Consider the following 18,748-nt stretch of genomic DNA (forward strand, 5'->3'; position numbering starts at 1 on the left):
CCGACCATTTCCTCACTCTTAAAGGAAATATTTCCCCTTCGTCTGTACAATTATAAATATGACTGTGCGATAGATACTGATAAGATGAAAGTTTTAGTCAATAAATGAACTGTAAGCTGATGGTTGAAGTGCTTGACTTTCGGTTTAAATAAGAAAGCCTTTGTTTGCGAAGTTTAGACTTGAATAGAGCTAACGCAATCAGAGACAAAAGAGTTGCCCGCTAGAGTATAACGACGTAGAACTAATTGGCGTCTCTTTTGCACTACTTTTCTTAGATATTTAAATCTTCCGGATCCAGATTGCGACATAAATATAAAAACCTGAAATAATGGCGAAAACGCGATAGAAAATCAATTGTATAGTTGGCGAGGAATTTAGGGTTATTTCGACGCCTTTTGCACACACTTAAAAACGCTTGTAAACATACCGCTGTTATCTCTAAGTTGGCAATATTTGGTTAACACTTGTTTTGGACTGCTTGGTCGAATACAAGACAAATATAAAGTGACAAAAGACACACTTGCCGTAGAGTTAAACCTCATTAAGAGGTTGTTAGGTTGTTTTTAAAGAAAATTGAGTGTTTGGGATTTTTTTGTCGCTTTAGCTTCAGCGATAATTGAGTTGAACAAACTTTGCACTTGTTGTAATGGTTTTTGTAAATAGATAAACCAATTTGTCGGCACCATCAGAGCTTTTAATCTATGGCGCGCTCGTTATCAGTAATGGGAAACTTCTGGAATTAAATCAAATATATCTTGATATATCCTTTAGATATAATTGATCTTTTATGAGCCCAACAAACCCTTCTAGCGCGTGTAAAAACTCGAAGACGATCAGACAAAAGTATTTGTTCAACGATTCTTTATATCGCTTATACAATAAATTACATTTTATTTTACATATCAAAGTAATTTCCATCGCGTACTTTGACTTTTATACAAGAAGATTTCGAAGGGGTTTACATAGAAACATGAATGCAAAGATCTTCGTTCAATATCGAACCAGCTGCCTTAGAAAATGTTCAATTAAACGCATGTTTCCCTATCAGGGTCAAAAACAGGATGATGTACTTCCTGCTCGCAGAAAGATATTTCGTTTTGGTACCCACTGTTGAATGCTAGAATCAACGCTCTTCCAACGACAAGAAGCATTTTATCATCGTCTGTCATTTCTATCACCGATGTAAAATCGTCCGTTTCAGCTTCTGGATCAGCACCCGCGCTCAATAAAACCAGTGCGCAGTTGAAATTTCCGTGATAAACAGCGTCGTGAAGAGGTGTCCATCCTGAGCCATCCCGCGCGTTCACGTTTGCTCCGAGGTCAATTAACAGTTGCAGACATTCGTGACTGCCTTCGATAGCCGCTCGATGAAGCGGTGTGAGCCCATTGCATCCAACGCGATTAAAGTCGACTTTTTTCGATTTTATCAAGTGGCAAGTTTCAACGAAATCGTCGTTTTTGATTGCAATGTCTAAGAGAACATCCGCCGGGAAAGTCACACACTTTTCCACCCGTCTTTTCAGCGCAGAACGCGGGAATGTGCTCTCACTTTTACTGCTGATATTCCACGTTGATGATCGTTTAATTGTCCGTTTTCGCGGCGGGTCCGATACGGCACGAGTGCGCCGTGGCATGAAAGGAGAACGGTTCAAGGCTGCGAATTCTTCTTTCGTTAGTGCTGTAGTCGCGCGCCTATTAAATGATTGCGGTGAAAATTCGTCCACGGACGCAAAGCCGCTTGAAAGTGATTCGTTCGTCTGTACAGACTCCATAGATGTGCTCTCAGGAGATTTGTCCAATTCAGAAAAGCCGGACTCACTTTCGCTGAATCTACTACAGTCAGAAATGTTTGACAGGCTTGAAAGCCTTGAATCAGCCTCTCTCAATCCGAGAAAGCTTGCTATGGAACGCTTGTTCCAAAACTGAGAAAATGGCACTGGAGGTCCCTTTTTTCTGGGGCTTTTCAAGTCTAATGTCTTAGCGGCTTTTTGCCGGGCCTTTTCGGACAATTCTTCAAACTGTAATCTCTCTTTGGCTATTTTTGCTTTCCCCGCTCTAGCCATCATCTGTACAAGCATCAAAGTCATTTCTTCATCCTTGGAGCAGTCTAGAGGAATATTTCCCCTAGCGGATACCGAACACGTATCCGCTCCTCGCTGAAATAACAGCTCTGCTAATAACTTGTCTCCAATCTCTGCCGCTATGTGGAGAGGAGTTAGCCCCTGTCTATCTCTCGCATTTACGTTTACCCCTCTCTCGAGCAGAATCGACACCAGAATTAAATTGCCCTCTTGAGATGCTCTATGTAATGCTAACATCATGTGACAAGTATATCAATCACACTTTTCGTCACCACAGCAGATAAAAAAAGGCTCGCGTTTTTTTTCCCAAGATCTTTGCTTTGTCAGTTTTGAATCTGACCTCCTCCGCCTTAGGGGATTTTGTTTTCAAAACCGCCTGTTTCTGGTTTGCAACTCGACCGTAGCTTGTCTTTTGTCTGTGCCAGGCAGTTCATGGACACTATATACGTTGACGACCGGAGATGACTTATTATGATAAACAAACACCTAGACTATATTGTTATGGTATTAGTCCACTGACGCAAATCCCTGGAGTCATTCGTAATCACCAATTCAGTATAAAAATTCAGTTCCTGGCTAAAGTTAAACACCGTTTATTGAAAAGGTTTGAATCACGGAAAGCTTATTAAGAAATTAATAGTGCGGTTTTCTTTCCTTGAGTCAAGACCAGTTTCGACATGACACCCTTAACGCGAAAAAGTGTTTGGAAATTAAGTAGAACTCCACCTTTTGATCAAAGTGAATTAATGTGTGTGCTTGTTAGTGTAATTGGTATTATGTTTGGTTCAAGAGAACATCGCTAAAACCGACTTCCTCTTTTATCTAAGTGATACCTTGAATATACACTTAATTTCATAAAGCTGATCACCATGGTTGGTAAGATTTTATTCCAGAAAAATAGCGAGATAGCTCCAGAAATCACTTCCATTTCGATTGCTACTTATATGCAAATTTGCTAAAGCTTCGAGAAGTAAACTTTTGTTTTTCACCCACATATTTTATTGTGGGGCTTTTTCAACTTACCGACCTTTTTATCTCGACTATTACAAAAAATCTCTTTATGTTTTCCGCTGTTTTCAAATATGAACAAAAGCTTATACAGAAGTACGATTATCGTTGGGTCTAGTCTAATGAACAGTCCTAGAATTTTCCTGGCGCGACAACTTGTACTTATGTCCTTCCTGTTTCGCCCACTAGTCTGTTGGTTCTTTTGCTTGTACCGCTCGAAATGTCACAGTTTATAGCGACGGTCTTAACAACATAAAGAATTATTTTCCCTGCCCACACAATATACAACTGCTAAGTTATCTTAAGAATGTCGAAAAGAGTTTTCGTGTTCACCAACTCGGATGAGATTTACTCCAAATACTGCACAAAATATATTCTGTCAAATTTACCGTTATGTTACCATGCCCTTAATCTTCGATAAATTATCGCTAAGTTGGTAACGATATATTCCAATTAATTATATTACACGAGGAGGCGATCTCTTTCTAGACTATTCAACCCTTTCTAAATCCTCTTAACCCTTTTGAAAACACTTGAAAGCACTTTGAACGTTCCATTATCGATATAAAAAAATCCATCCATGATAAAGACACAAAAAAACCTGCAGAAAAAAAAGCATGCACGTGCAAATAGTAGGTTACATAACAACACCCAATTTTGGAAATCACGTGCGCCACGTGCGACAACAAAAAATATTACAAACTTTGTAATATTTTTTGTTGTCGCACGTGGCGCACGTGATTTCCAAAATTGGGTGTTGTTATGTAATCTACTATTTGCACGTGCATGCTTTTTTTTCTGCAGGAGGGAGAGAAAGGTGAAAGTTGTAATTTGTAATTTAACAACGAAAGAGATTTTCGACACTTATTTTGTTCTAAAACAGTTTTTTGAGAAACTGTCTGATGCCTCTTGTTTTGATAATTCTGTTGAACAGAATTCAAGAATACGAGCACAATTACTCCCTGCAACTCCAGCAGAGGGATGATAATCACTAACTTGTTAGGGCGCTTTTCGATTGGTTGTCGTAAAAACAAAACCAAATTAAATTTATCACAACGACCGATCAGATGAAACGAATATAATCTTAAGAACCAATGAGAACTCAAAGTAAAGCTAAGCAAAAGGTAAAGTTGAATTGCGTACGAATTTGAAAGTAGATTCGACAGGTAAATTAAGAGACAAATTTTCGATGTGTAATCACAATACTCATCTGAGTTGTTTTAATTTGTGATATATACTATAATTTGTGATATATCATTGTATTCACACGAGAGTTTCTTTGTCATAATTTGGATTTTGTCCAGTTCTGTTCGTGGCCATTGCTCTACCAACCACTAAAATCATTTCTTCGTCCTCTGCCATTTCTACGGGCTTCAGAAAATCCTTTGTCTCCGCCTCTACGTTTGCGCCCGAGATAAGAAGAATAACCACACAGCGGATATGCCCATGGAAAACAGAATCGTGAAGTGGAGTCCAGCCTTGAAAATCAGTGACATTCACGTCTGCGCCTCGAGAGAGAAGAAAGTTCAGACAGCGGTAGCTTCCATCGATTGCTGCACGGTGCATCATGGTTATGCCCAGATCATCCGGTTCATTCAGGTCCAGGTCCCTATCATTGTCGATTAGGCTGCTTAGCTCTAAGACGTCATTACGAGCTATTGATGAATGAAGTAGCGACCGACTTGAAAACGAGACTGTGCGATGTCGAGGCTTTTCTTGTTTGATGATTTCGATGTCTTTGTTGTTAGATGTTACTGCAATAAAATTCTTTCTTTGAAGCGGCTCAGACGAAGGTGTATTAATTGGGTAACCCTGTGCGTTGAAAAATGTAAGATTTTTCCTGAACTTTATAGCAGAAAAAATCATGGAACCACTACCACTGCGGGATCTTTTTACCATGTGGTCTTTCTCCACACAAGGCGCATTTCCAGGGTCTCCCTCGTTTTTGTCGCCACTGAAAACGCGTCTCGACTGCAATTTGAGGCTTGAAAACCAGCTGTCGTTTTCATTTCTCGCCATCTTTGCCAAGCCTTCCTTTCCATCGTTTTTGTCCTTTTTGATACGAGCCAGGGAGAATGTAGACGATACACTGCCACTTCTCTCCCTAACGCGGAGGAAATGAGATGTTGTCGATGAAGAACTTTCGTTTTCACTCAAACTTTTCGAATGAATCGCATAAAGTCGTTTGACTCTGATTTTATCCGAGGCCATTCTGAATTTCTCGTACTTTGAAGAGAGCTCTGTGGGTCAGTTCTACCCAGTTTCTGATGACATAATTCTATGCTGAAGACTGGCGAAAACCAACAAATGAAACTATCCTCCAACAGAATTGAAGTTGTTTCAAAGAACTGTCACAGTCTCGGTATTATTTTTCAGTCTTCAAAGTTCTTTTGCCTTTTTGCCGGTAAAACGAAATAAAAACTTGGGAAAACAACCTCAGAATAGAAATTCAAGGGATTTTATGAAACAATTGTCAATCCTCAGCTGTCCAATGGTATGGATGGCTCATTGTCCTTTTAATTATAGGGTCTTACCCTAAAAAAATGTTAAGTTTTTTCCTTTTATCAGACTGAGCTTTCATACTAAGTGCGATTGAAGATTCTGACTCCAAATAGTGCGATACGTTGGCTTTTCTCCAGCATGATTTTAAGCTTGTTACCTCTTGAATACAAATCTTTTTATAGCTGGATAAACTTAATGGAGTTTTCGAAACTCCATTGAGAGCGTAATGACCATAGAATTGCTAATTTTTTTGTAATTATTTTGATGCATATTGTTGAGTTTTGTTTACTCAATGATCAAACATTTACTCTTCCGGTGGGGTCGATTGTTCACTTAATGTTAAAACGCGCAGGACACTTCAATTACTTGATTATCTAAAACTCCTTGAGTAAAGAAATAAAACTGGACGCTGCTCCAGTTTCACAAAGGTCGAGTAATCGAAATCTTTCAGTAACCTATTGTGCAATTGTGTAAGGGGTGATTATGAATAAATCTGGCACCGACTCTTAAATCAGTCGATCAAACGAAGTTGATTAAAATTAGACTTAGGTTTAACGAATGGTAAAATCTGAGGTTTGCAAGGAGTTGTAAACCTTGTATGAAAACACGACACCGGGCTTAGTGTACTGCCTGCCCAGATTAAACAATTTAGTGGTAGGATTCCTAGCCCGGCAAGCCCTGATTAGCGTAAGGCCAGAGCGTTTCTTCGCACTCCAGAAACTTTTAAGCGTTAAGCAGAGAGAGTCAGCTCGCTTTGGGGGTGAAGGAGGCTAACGAACCTTTAGAAGTCCTACCGTTTTGGTTCGGTGAAATTTTTGGGGTCAGGGAGGGGAGGGTAAATCTCCTGGAGTAACCCCTAAGTCATGCCGCGCGCGAACCTGGAAACAAGTTTTCAGTCTCCGCGCTAAAATTTTGGTTGGTGACGAACCAAGCTCAAAAGATTTATTGTCGATCGCTGTTCGCGGTTTTTTTGGTGTAAAATTATGAATGAAGATGAAGGAATCGACTTTCGTAAACTTGAAAAGGAGCTTGCTTTAGCTGTGGAAGCGGACGAAAAATATCTTCGTGAGAACGATGCGAAATTTCGAGCTGTGAACCAGAGGGTTGGTAGCTATGAAGAGTTTCGAGACATTGTCAGCGCAGCTCATTTGAAACCTTTGGAGAGAAAAGATATTACAGGTTTGTGAAGGGGGACTAGTTTAAGTATGTCCCACAGTACTGGATAAGATCAAGTGATGGGAAAAATTCCCTTATTTATTTTGTATATATTTTTTTCCTTTTGTTTAAAACTGACTTGCAGTTTAGTTGGGCAAGATTGACTCCTAGGTCTCAGAGTATTTGCTTCTATGAAGAACCTCTGAGATTCACAAAAACGTTAAACTGTGTAATTCCTTTGGGTGGCGGAGAAATTTGGCTGGGTCTCCCTGAGTCTATTGTTCCTCCATGTTTTCAGTTGTCACTACAGACCCAGAGCATAGCATACTGAGTACTTGCTATGGGTGTATTGGCAAGGTTACTGAACAGCACCTTAAATTTCAGGGGGACCAACTGAGGCCATACATATGCACCCATCATTGGTTTGCCCCAGGATTGGGAGGTGGGAAACCCCAGGGGTATTAAACATTTTCAGGTTTTCAAAATTCTTTTTTTTCCACACCTGGGTGTCTATTGTGTCAAATTCTGACCATGGGGACCATACACAGCACAAATTTCAACAGAAAAATTTTGTCTCCAGTTTCACTTGGTCTTTCAAGATGGTAGCCAGGTCAAATTCCTTACCCTGAGACTTTGCATAAATTTTATAAGGGGGTCCTGTCTGAGTTGATTTCCCATGGGCAACCCTCATCCTGGGGTAAACCATTGATAGGTGTAGTAATGTAACTGAACATAACTGAAGTCAGAGTAAGCTTAAGCAGGAAAACTCTTGTGGCACATGGTCAGACTTGTCTGGCATTGATCTTTCTTTACAGAAGTTTCATTTTTTTAACCAAAGAAGTGTAAGGGACTTGTAACCCAGTTACTGAAAATTATGTTAAATTACACTTCAACAGGTGAAAATACACGCAAACAACCCTGGAATCCACATGCTCAAGGCAAGTCACAGACAGTGGTAGCAACACCAACAGCACAAAGTGCCACATTGTCTACTTCATCAAAAAATCCTAAAACTGCTCATGAATTCACCAAAATTTGGAAACGTTACTGCAAAACAGAAGAGGAAAAATACCAACTTTTGTTAAAACTTGGAGGCAACGAGCTCAGAACAATTTTCAAGGGAGAGATAAGTATGGGGCTATTAGGAGAATTTCTCCTGATTCTTAACAATTGTCTGAATGAAAAGGACTCCAGTGATATTTTTAACATCCTGATAGGACTTTCCAAGACAAACAGATTTGATCTTTCTCTAAAGTTTCTTGGGAAGGAAGAAAAAAATGCAGCATCTAGTCTCATCAAAAGACTGGAAGATGTGATCTCCAGTAGAGAAACTTTGGACAAAGAAGGGGAAGAAGAAAAGAGAAAAGACTCAAGAAGACTTTTAGAGCTGAGTGAAATATATGGCGTTACCATGGCAAGTTGATCAGCAGCATTCACTTTCAAAGCTCTATAAACTAAGACTCCTCCCTGTAACTGGAGGCACATTAAAAGTCTCTATTCACCATAAGGTTATTTAATGTTTGTTCATGGAACTTGAAATAAGAAATATTTTTTGTAGCACTTTGCAGAAAAAAAACAGAGGGTGCTTCAGTAAATGCTGAATTCTGCAGCCTCCCCTCCCTTAGCCCAATGTCTCAATTAGAGTTATGCTTCTGCTGTGCTATAGTCTAACCTAAATTTGTAATTGCAATTAAGTTTGGCATGCTGGAAGCACAATGTCTGAACTGGGCCCTAAAGAAATACAGTTGAACCTGTATTGGGTGAGACAATGTTACAAGTAAGTGGTTACCCTGTGCTAAGCAGTCAGTTGTCAGTCCCAAAATTCTGTGCAGTAAAATGCAGTTTAATGGAGTAAACATTGCTGCTGACTACTGAGAGCATTAGCACTCTATAGCAGTCAGCGGTTTTTGCATATGCGCATTCATTGGAATTCCATGTGCTCTTTGTTTGAGGTGTTCTTGCATGTGCTTTGAGTGTGAGCTTGCAGCGTTGTGAGGAGTGCCAGCTCAACATCCAGGCAGTTTTCCCCACCCCTTCCCTCCCTCTTTTCACTGTTTATTCAGCGTGACAGGTGCCTGTTTCCCTTTTCTGTGTGGGCCCTCATAGCTGGGTTGCTAGGATTTGCCAGCCATGGGAGAAGTCTCCATCTAGGAGCTGGCTGCCAATAGTGGAAGCTCCTGGATGTTTCAGGCACCCAACCTCCACTTAGCAATAATATTGCAGTTGTTAATTCCCCTTGATTACAGTAATTTCTTCTCCATTAAGCAGTCATGGTCACCCTTGAAGGAGAAACTTATAACCTTAAGTTGATCCTTGTTTTTACTGGTTGGAATAGCCTGTTAAGAGGCATTCTGATCAAAATACTGATGGACCCTTGATTTTCAATTAGTCATCAATTAATGTCCATGGACACAAATTAATTCATTTCCTCATTTAATGATTGTTCACAGTGTAATAATTAAAAAATCAATGAGGTAATCTTTGCTCTGATTGGAAAGCATTAAAGTAAGTTGATACCTGTCTGCATTTTACTGATGAAAATAACCAGGCTGTGGAATGGGCAAAATTCTTGTACTGCGACCACTCCTACATCCTTTTCACTGACCCAGCAACACTCCTTGGTGTTACTATCACTTGTCTCTAAAAGTTCTCAGCTGAACTGGTCTCAATTTTAGTTTAAGACAGGGTTGACAGGTGTTTCGTCAATTGACAATTAATTTATTGTTTAGCATTTGATTTTATCATTAACTGCATGATTAACATATCAATAGCATAATTGCAAAGTAAGTCGATCTTCAGTCAAAAGGAATGACACGTTCTCATGAAAGTGTTCTGAATTAGTGTTTTTCTGCTCAATCTGCTGACCCACTTTGCTGAACTGATACATATACTGGAATAGTTTTGATTGGATATCACTACAGAGTTAAGTAAATTTGTTTTGTGACCAGTTCAATTTTAAGAATTTTAATTTCATTTTTCCTTCAAGAATTGTTCCTCCTTAGATTCCTAATGAATCATGCATTATTTCTCATAGATTGCATAACTTAAGGATTATACTATTCTGTGTCCAGTCATCATGCTTTTGAGAACCATTTTTCCCTGGACTATTAGGTATGAATTTAAAGTGTTGCATAATGGGTAAAGAATTGCCAAGATGCCTTCAAATTTAATCAAGGTAGAACCACCAGACATTGCAATACATGTTGATACAATTTTGATCTCTGTAGTATCAATTATGTATGGCACGTTTTGGCCATTTGTGAAAGTTATCAAAGAATGTAGTTACATCTCTAGCTCACCGACTTCAAAGCAAGATAAGACTCAAGTTCTCACATGAATTTTAACTTTATTCACTGCATTGCAAATCTGCCTACAGACAAATGAAACAAGTTACTACTACTTTGTTTCAACTGATAAGCCATCATTGAAGGGAAAATACATGTTTTTTTATTACTCAATAGCTAAGAAATAAGTGATGTTTGATGACAGCAATATCTAACTGAATCAATATTTTACTATGAAAATAAATTCGATATAAATTCAATTCCCATTTTGAATCTATTCAGCTATTGCCCCTTAATTGATCAAAAATCTGCAGCTTAATATTTTTGCTAGATAGTGAATAACTGCATTGTTACATTCCAAGAATGCTAACAAAGAAAATTGTTTGAATGTTGTCCTTCTTGCCTCAATCTTCTCAAATATGTCTGTTTTCCACATTTCTCTGAATTTATTGACAGCCATATTGTGTTTATTATCTTACAATGGCCTTCAAAATTTGAATCAACCTCTCAGTCATGAATACATACTCTAGTTCCTCCTTAGCTAAACACTTATCAGAAAAATGCTGGCTGAACTTACAGTTCTTGGCAATGTATTACACTACAATACCCTTACATTGATATTTTTCAGAAAATTATTACATCCTTCTTCCTAAAGAGTATGTACAACTCATAATAATCTTATTACCAACTAAATGTTTTGTTAAGACCAAAGCTTTTACACAGCATTACCACAAATTATGTTAGATCTGAGATCTCTGGAAAAAAGAGAAAGTCCTTTTCCAAATCATAAGTTTTGAGTCACAATAAGAATTGTGCCATTGCAGCAAATACTGACTACAATTGTACAATTTCCTCTTACAAGTATAAATAATTAAAATGAAGGTGTTAGATAACTCTGGAGAACCCTGATTGCTAGGTTTCCAAAACAACAATTATTGCCACCCTTTGTTTCTAGGGTGCTAATTTCTACTTTCATTCAAAGAGAAATGCACCTAATTTCATATGAATCATCAGTTGTGTACTCTGCCTCATATGGATAAAGTAATCATTTGCCACAAAGAAATGAGAATCCAGATGCTTCTTTAACTTATTTCTAAATTGAATCCACAGGGCAACAAAGGTCAACAGTTCAAAAAATATGTAACCAACTTCTGGAAGTGATACTTGCCAACAGCTTAAATAATCTGAATTACAAATTTCAACCATGTCCCTAACTTACGCACCTTATGAAGCAATTTCAATAAAATGTACAAGTGTTACCATGAAGAGTGTAATATTTGGGCATTTTCTGTAAAGTGCTTGCTGTTTCCATGGCAAATGCAGCTTTACTATTTACAGAAAATTGACTTCTAACAGATGCATTTTTGTATTACTTCGGGTCAGAAGTGTACAAGATTTTCAAGAAAAAGCCCTGTTAATTTTCAAAGTCTTTTTTGGCAGACCTCACGATCACGCATACTTTTTCTTTGAATAAAAATACCTAACATAAAGCTGCAATTGAACAAAGAAACCTTTTTTACGGGTACTGGAACCATGTAAATTTCTTGAAATCTCTGTGTGGCAATTAAATAAATGCTTCCAAGCTCACACAAATCTGTATTAGGCCACCTTAGTAATAATAGTAATATTGGAACTTGGCCCTGAGAGGGTCTATCATGTAAGGAAATTATCCATATGAAAACATGGTGTTTTCACAGAAGAATGACTAATATACGTATTTATAGCTTGATCACCATTAGCAGTATGTTACAAGTACATGCCATTGATTAGATAATCAGCATCATCTGTTGCAAATGGCCGCCTTTTTAATCTGCTTTTGACAATTCTTAAACGAAGGGCCACAACAAACAGCAATAAAATTGCAATCACGAGGAATATTGCTAGTGGAAGAACTGCCTTGTTCTCAATGATCTTTAGCCTGTGTGTTTCAATAACCACCACATCAGAGATGTTTTTGCTCTGGATTGGCACTTCAATCAAGGGACGCTCATCATGTTGCTGTTTGGGTTCTAAGCATGAGGAAAAAGAAATTAATTAAGAGAAGCTCTTGCACATATATCAACATTAAGGTTTGGACCTTGACAAAAGCTCTAGGAAGAGAGAGAGAGATGGAACTGGAAGCAAGGAAATGAAAGAACAAGGTGGCAAGGGAACTAAAAGAGATTTTTAGGGGTTAACTATAAGCAGAGGAAGGAATCAAGGGTGGGGTCAGGAAGACTATGAGCTTAGAAGGGTAGAAAGAACAGAGAAGAGGACTGAAAAGTTGGAGAGGAAGGAGAGGGGAGAGAGAGAATAACAAAAGAGAGGATAAAAGAGACTAGGAGTATGAGAGGGTTTGAGGGAAGAAATGAGGGAAGAGGGAACTTGAAGGACTGTATGAAAGTTTAAGTGGAGTAGATTGTGAGGGAGAAAATGGGAGAGGGTGAAAGGAATGGAGTAGGAAAGGGGTTGAGACAGGAAGGTGTGTGTTAAAGTAAGAGCAGGAAAGGAGAGGGTTGTGAAAAAAGGAGCATCAGTGTGGATAAAGGGAAAAGGAGGGGTAAATATTGGAATCAATTCCATACCATCATGAACTCTTGCTTTTTCTGTAATTATTATAGGTTCTGTTGGCTTGGGTGGTTCTTTCTCTGGTTCTGTTGGTTCCTGCCAAGGTTTGGGTACTTGGGTTTGTATTGGTTTCTCCACAGGTTTTAGTAAAGGTACCTCTACTGGTTTCTTCTGTACAGGTACCTCTATTGGTTTCTTCTGTACAGGTACCTTCTGTACAGTTTCCTCTACTGGCCTCTGCACTGGTACCTGTACTGGCCTCTGCTCCGGTACCTGTACTGGCTTTTGCACAGGCACCTCCACTGGTTTCTGCACAGGCACATCAACTTGTTTTTGTGCAGGAATCTCTACTGGCTTTTTCTGCACTGGTTTTTCAACAGGTTTTTCTGTCTGCTTCTCCACTGCTTGTTCTAATGGATGTTCTACTTCACTTGGAATTGTATATGGAAAATTTGGGTTATTGTCAACAAATTGCCTCCACTGGTGAAAGGTGGGTTTAGCAGTTGTGGGCACAGCCTTCGTGTCACCACCAGAAGGCTGATATTGTTGAGTGTCTGTTTTTGGCATAAGTTCCTCTAGTTTTCTCTCAAGTTCCCTATCCACGTCATCAGAATTGTGTGTTGTTGCCTTCTCTTCAGTTGGTTCCTTAGCCACTTCTTTCACAGGGTTTCCAGGTCTTACAGGTCCTTTCATGTTTACATGCTGGTGTTTTGTAGGGAAATCAGGATGATTTGAGGTAACTTGGTAATAAGGCTTTTGAGATTCTTGAGAATTTTCTGAGTATTCATCTTTATCTAGAACTGGCCTTGACGGTTTTTTCGCTGACAATGATTCATGTGTGTTCTTGCTATGATACCTATCTTTTCCAAAAGGTTGTTTTGAATGCACAGCACTCCCTTCATAGGATTTCTGTTTCCAAGGACTCCTTAAATCTTCTTCCTCTTCATATTTGTCTTGTTCCTCAGTCGTGTAGTGTCTTGAAGGTGGTTTGTATTGTGATGATTCTTGAACTCTGTCTTTTGTATTACCTAGTAGATAAATCAAGGAAAAATTAACATTTAACCCAACATCCCCTAACAGAAACAGACTTATAATCTCCCCTTACAGTATCATCTCTAAATCAAATATAAAGGCCAAGAAAATAAAGGAATTGATCACCAACTCCAGAAGTTTCTAATTGTCAAACAAATTCTTCTTGTCAATATCACAAGGAAAATAAAGAGAACAGAGCAGAGAATGTGAATTTTAGGATATAAAAGGTAAAAAAAAAAAAAAACCCAGCCAACAATTTGCTGATTCTACAGGAACAGGAGACCACCTATTTGGTAAGGTTACAAAGCATAAATTGATTATCTGTATAAAACTTGGTTATTTCCAGGAGCTATGTGTGAGAGGGCTCAAGAAGACAAAGAATAGCATACTGAACTACAAAATAACTATTGGCTGCATAATTCTTATGAGCACACAATTATGTGGAAAAAATTTTTGTGGACAAAATCTCATTCCAATGCCTTAACCATATCTGCCATTTCAGGAATCAAAAGCTAGGATTTTCAGTAGTTTTGTACCACTTAGAAGGTCTTACAGGGCCTTTTACCGCTGTCACGTATTTTATATGTGAAAAAGTACAATTAATCTGCAGCAGAAATGTGCAGAAAGACAACATTGCAACTCCTTTAACTGACTTCACAGAGACAGTTTGAATAGTCCGAATTGCCAGGATTGGAGAGAGTTTTGAGCAAAAACTACGACGCTTAACTTCTACAAAGGAAATAAATCTTAGAAAAACAGCCTTGAAATCAATTTTCGCTAAAAATAAATCAACAGAAAGAGCACAAAAAACAAAGATAAACAAAGATTCTCGGTTACTAGTGCGAACTATATTCAAGCACTCTCACCAAGGAGATCTGCAGGTGTTTCGAAATACGAAAATTAGGACAAAATATTATATTTATATTTTTGAACATTTCAAAGTGTGATGTTTCTGTTGACCCTTCACTCATCTCGAGTGAAATAATAAGGAACTTAAGGACCAGGATTAAACCTGATATCAAAATTATAGACTGGAACGAGGAAATACCCCTGCGAATTAAGAATACGTGTCCCTTGTACACGACTGTGAGAAATGTTTCCATTTGTGGAGAGACTGTACGAATAATCAGATAATAGTAATGATTTTGCTATCGCAATTTCAAGTAACTGATGCTAGAAAACATTTAAGCGATTTACATAACATACGACATAAAAACCACAAATCCTACCTTCGCGAACAGAAGGTTTAATTTCTTTCGCGGTGCCCAATTTTGCTTCCCCAGTTTTAACAGATGAAGGTCCAAACTGATTGCCGTCTATGTACGATAGTTCTTCACTTGGTCTATCGTAAGATATCGTAGCGTAGTGATCGTGTTGTCCAAAGAGACATTTACTGGGCTTTCCGCAGTGGAACATAAAACAAACCTTCTGTAATTCCGAGAAGAATCCATCCGTATAATTTTTGTATTGCATTTGCGCGAGATCACAGTTCCTTCGTTCACAACACAACTTGTAACACTCTCGAGCATCGCGAACTTCATAATGTTTCAAAAACGAGGCACCATTGTCCACAGATGCTTTGGCCTCAATGATCTGTCCCTTATTCACGTGAATATTGTACGGACATCTGAAGTCATCATCACAAGAACAGACTTCGAAGAGGAAAGCCAATATGATGCCGTGAAGAAAAATCGAACGGAATCCTTTTAAATGCATCTTGTTAGAGCAAAAAGGTTTTTCCGTCGACGAAACAACCTACTACAATGTTTTTCCTCTGATTGTAGGCTTCAATATTAAGTCGATTTTACGCTCAAGACAACAACAGCGTAGGCAATATGGACGCCGGGTAAATTAGCTGGCGTTCGTAAAATGATCCTTGCCCCTGGGAACAAGTGACGTCAGTGGAGCGCCAAGAGAATGCGCATGCGTGTTTGGGATATAAATGATAAGGTCAAATACACTTCACCCCAGTTAGTCACGCGATTTGTCTTCGACATGGCCGACGAGCTAGAAAATTTCATAACCCTCGCTTCACCTGTGATCGACGGTAAAGCCAAAGATCTTCAAGCCTTGAGCTTGAAGATTTGGGAAAAACCAGAGCTTGGCTACGAAGAACATTTTGCCCATGGTATTCTGTGCGACTTTTTTGAAGAACAAGGTTTCGAGGTAACAAGGAGTTACACTTTGCCAACAGCTTATCGGGCGGTGTTTGGAGCTGAGAACGAAGGTCCGACGGTTGCCGTGCTTTCTGAATACGATGCATTACCTGGGGTCGGACATGGATGTGGGCATAATCTCATAGCCATAGCGGGTAACTACGAACTCAGAGTTTTGCCGAAATTACCTAATAATTACTTATTTAACAGCATAATTAACGAGATCTTCACATTTTTCTATTATCAGACTTCAAACCCGATAACAAACGGTATTACCCCCAAAGAAAAAGCAAAATGTAACTTGATTGACCCACTGAACTGGCATGTTTTCAATTTCCACCCTGGGAATTGCTCTGTAGTCATTATGTAGCTCAAAGCCAGAGAAGGGGCAAATATATGGCAATCAGCCCGTCATGAGAGATGATTTTCAGTCTCTATGACTGGCTCTGGCCATCACTGAACTTGGTTGGTTCTGCAGTTCCTGGGATTACACCTGCCTCAGGAAGTGGGGGGGGGGAGAGATATATACTCAGGTAGTCAGTACCCTCTACTTCATCCATTCAATTAGGTTGAACTTGTACTCAGGACAAGAAAGAGTAAAAATAAAGTAAAGATTGTGCTTGTTGTTTTGAAACTAATTGATACTGAGTCTTGTATACCATACTCAATACATGACCAGGGCATCTGTGACTTTGTTTTAAGGTAACTGGAAACAGTTCTCCATGAACAGTATGAAGTCACAGCAGTTAATTCAACTGTAATCTTAGCAGCATCAGAATTTTAAACTGGCTAAATTTAATTTGTTCAAATTCACTCAGATGTGAAGTCTTATCTCAAAAGAGAAAATTCTGAAGTTTTGGGAAAATCTATTGAGGAATTTCCCAAGATGGCCCCCAAAAATAAAAAACTGGACTTTCATGGGACGTTAGAATAATGATAATGATTGTCATTTTGTTTGGTGGACATAAGCATGAAATTGGTTTGACTGTGGAGAGGGAAAGATGGTATTTGAGCACTTTGAATGTAGTTGGTTTGCATCTCATCTCAGATACCTGTTCCCAGCCACCTTAAGAGTTCTACATTAACTGTTTCTTTATTAACCCCAGGGGTAGGGGCAGCACTGGGGATAAAAGCAGCTATCGAGGGTGGACTCAACGCTAAGCTTATTGCCATGGGAACTCCTGCTGAGGAAGGAGGTGGTGGAAAAGTGCAGATGGTTAGTAGTGGTTGTTTCAAAGATGTAGATTTTTCCATCATGGTACATCCTGCACCTTTTAATATGGCATTCTACGTGAGCCAAGCTCTTGAGAAAGCTGAAATTGTCTACAAAGGGAAGGCAGCTCATGCAGCAGCCTTCCCATGGGAAGGACGCAATGCTCTTGATGCTGCAGTCATGGCATACAACTCTATAAGCCTGCTCAGGCAACAGATGAAACCAACATGGCGAGTACATGGCATTATAAGTGAGGGAGGAGTTAAGCCTAATATCATCCCTGAGCAAACTAAGCTTGAATTCTGGGTGCGAACTGTGAAGAATAAAGAATGTGCAGTCCTCAAATCTAAGGTGAATGCTTGCTTTGAAGCAGCTGCAAAAGCAACTGATTGCACGGTAGAGATAACATGGGATCCCATTCCTCATGCAGGAGTGCTCACCAACAGCAAGCTGGCCTATTTGTATCAAAAGTATGCTGGGCAAATGGGTGTGGTCTTTCCATCAAGAGAAGAACAAGAAAGTATTGTGGATGGATCAACAGATTTTGGAAATGTGTCCATGGTAGTTCCTGGTCTGCATGCTCAGTTCTGTATTGACAGCTCAGTGCCATTTCATTCCCATGTCTTCCGAGCTGCTGCAGGCACACAGTATGCTCATGATCAAACTATTATTGCTGCCAAATCTCTTTGTTTTACTGCAATTGAGGTGTTGCATGATCCATCACTACTAAAAGAAATGAAAGATGAATTTTTACAAGCAGTCAAAGATGCTTAGATCACATTCTATTTTCAATTAGCTACTTTTGTTACAAGAAAGAATCTGTTTTGGGAATGTTGATTTTTGAGGCAATTCCCCTTACAATATCAATACATTTTCAAGTTGAAAAGGTCATGTGAAGAAAGAGAAATATCAATTTAAGGATATTGTTTGATCTAATACCAAATTCCCAAAGACAAAAATCATGAGAAATATATCAGACTGTGCAGAGAATTGATGTTTTCATCTTGAAAGTGAAAAGGTCAATCTTGCCCTCAGATCTCAATACCAATTCTTTTCTCCATCCTTTAATTGTTTCTAGTAATTGTAGCTCTGAGGATTCGGTAAATGGCCTTGCAGTGACATTTTTCTTTCTTCTCATTGGTCACTCCTGAAGGATCAGTTCCTCATGACAAGGAAACTGGTAAGAGCTCCAGTTGTGTGCCCCATTCTCAGCTTCTGCAGACTTTTAATTATGTAACCATTGACTGTGGATGTGTGACATGTTAGTTATTCTAAAACCAGGGAAACCATGAAGATTTTATTTATTTTTGATTTTCCTCTTAAGTAGTTATGCTCTTCAGTGCCTTGTGATGAGAACCACAGAACTTCTTAGAAAGTCTCTATCACTTTATCATTTCACTTCATCAGAAATTTTAACTACATCCCATCACCCAGTCATACAATTTTTTAAAGTATTAAAATGTTCTCGCATGCAAATGCCATAATGATTCTTACAATTCTATGACATGCAATTGATTCATATGAACGATTCCATTGTCAAAATTCAAAGATATTTCAAAATTGTTCTCAAACATTCAAACAAAATATCAATGCATTTTGAATATTACACAACATAACATTTTAAAAAGTTATGCTCTTCAGTGCCTTGTGATGAGACGCAACTTCTAAGGAAGTCTCTCTATCACTTAACCATTTCACTTTATTGGCATTTTTAACTACATCCCATCACCCAGTCATACAATTTTGTTAGAGTATTAAAATGTTCCCACA

The 18,748-nt window shown here is 38.8% G+C and overlaps 5 protein-coding genes across 5 annotated transcripts; 2 read left to right on the forward strand and 3 right to left on the reverse strand.

Moving 5' to 3' along the window:
- Positions 1–925: 925 nt before the first annotated feature.
- On the reverse strand, positions 926–2,324 carry LOC131768410 (ankyrin-3-like). The gene has a single exon (XM_059084145.2). The coding sequence runs from the start codon at positions 2,319–2,321 to the stop codon at positions 1,026–1,028; it is 1,296 nt and encodes a 431-aa protein (XP_058940128.1). The 5' UTR covers positions 2,322–2,324; the 3' UTR covers positions 926–1,025.
- A 2,028-nt stretch (positions 2,325–4,352) lies between these two features.
- LOC131768391 (BRCA1-associated RING domain protein 1-like) lies at positions 4,353–5,537 on the reverse strand. Its single transcript, XM_059084128.2, has one exon. The coding sequence runs from the start codon at positions 5,298–5,300 to the stop codon at positions 4,353–4,355; it is 948 nt and encodes a 315-aa protein (XP_058940111.2). The 5' UTR covers positions 5,301–5,537.
- Positions 5,538–6,529: 992 nt separating this feature from the next.
- Positions 6,530–10,206, forward strand: LOC131768390 (coiled-coil domain-containing protein 103-like). The gene is made up of 2 exons (XM_059084126.2): positions 6,530–6,770; positions 7,643–10,206. Exons 1-2 carry the CDS (start codon positions 6,575–6,577, stop codon positions 8,167–8,169), a joined length of 723 nt encoding a protein of 240 aa, XP_058940109.2. The 5' UTR covers positions 6,530–6,574; the 3' UTR covers positions 8,170–10,206.
- Positions 10,207–10,493: 287 nt separating this feature from the next.
- On the reverse strand, positions 10,494–15,474 carry LOC131768396 (probable serine/threonine-protein kinase kinX). The gene is made up of 3 exons (XM_059084133.2): positions 14,839–15,474; positions 12,595–13,605; positions 10,494–12,039 (listed from the first exon to the last, which is right to left on the reverse strand). Exons 1-3 carry the CDS (start codon positions 15,323–15,325, stop codon positions 11,777–11,779), a joined length of 1,761 nt encoding a protein of 586 aa, XP_058940116.1. The 5' UTR covers positions 15,326–15,474; the 3' UTR covers positions 10,494–11,776.
- A 119-nt stretch (positions 15,475–15,593) lies between these two features.
- On the forward strand, positions 15,594–18,703 carry LOC131768395 (xaa-Arg dipeptidase-like). Its single transcript, XM_059084132.2, has 2 exons — positions 15,594–15,920; positions 16,872–18,703. Exons 1-2 carry the CDS (start codon positions 15,605–15,607, stop codon positions 17,750–17,752), a joined length of 1,197 nt encoding a protein of 398 aa, XP_058940115.2. The 5' UTR covers positions 15,594–15,604; the 3' UTR covers positions 17,753–18,703.
- The last annotated feature ends 45 nt before the right edge of the window (positions 18,704–18,748 follow it).

The sequence above is a fragment of the Pocillopora verrucosa genome, chromosome 13, assembly GCF_036669915.1.
Source record: "Pocillopora verrucosa isolate sample1 chromosome 13, ASM3666991v2, whole genome shotgun sequence".
NCBI lineage: Eukaryota > Metazoa > Cnidaria > Anthozoa > Scleractinia > Pocilloporidae > Pocillopora > Pocillopora verrucosa.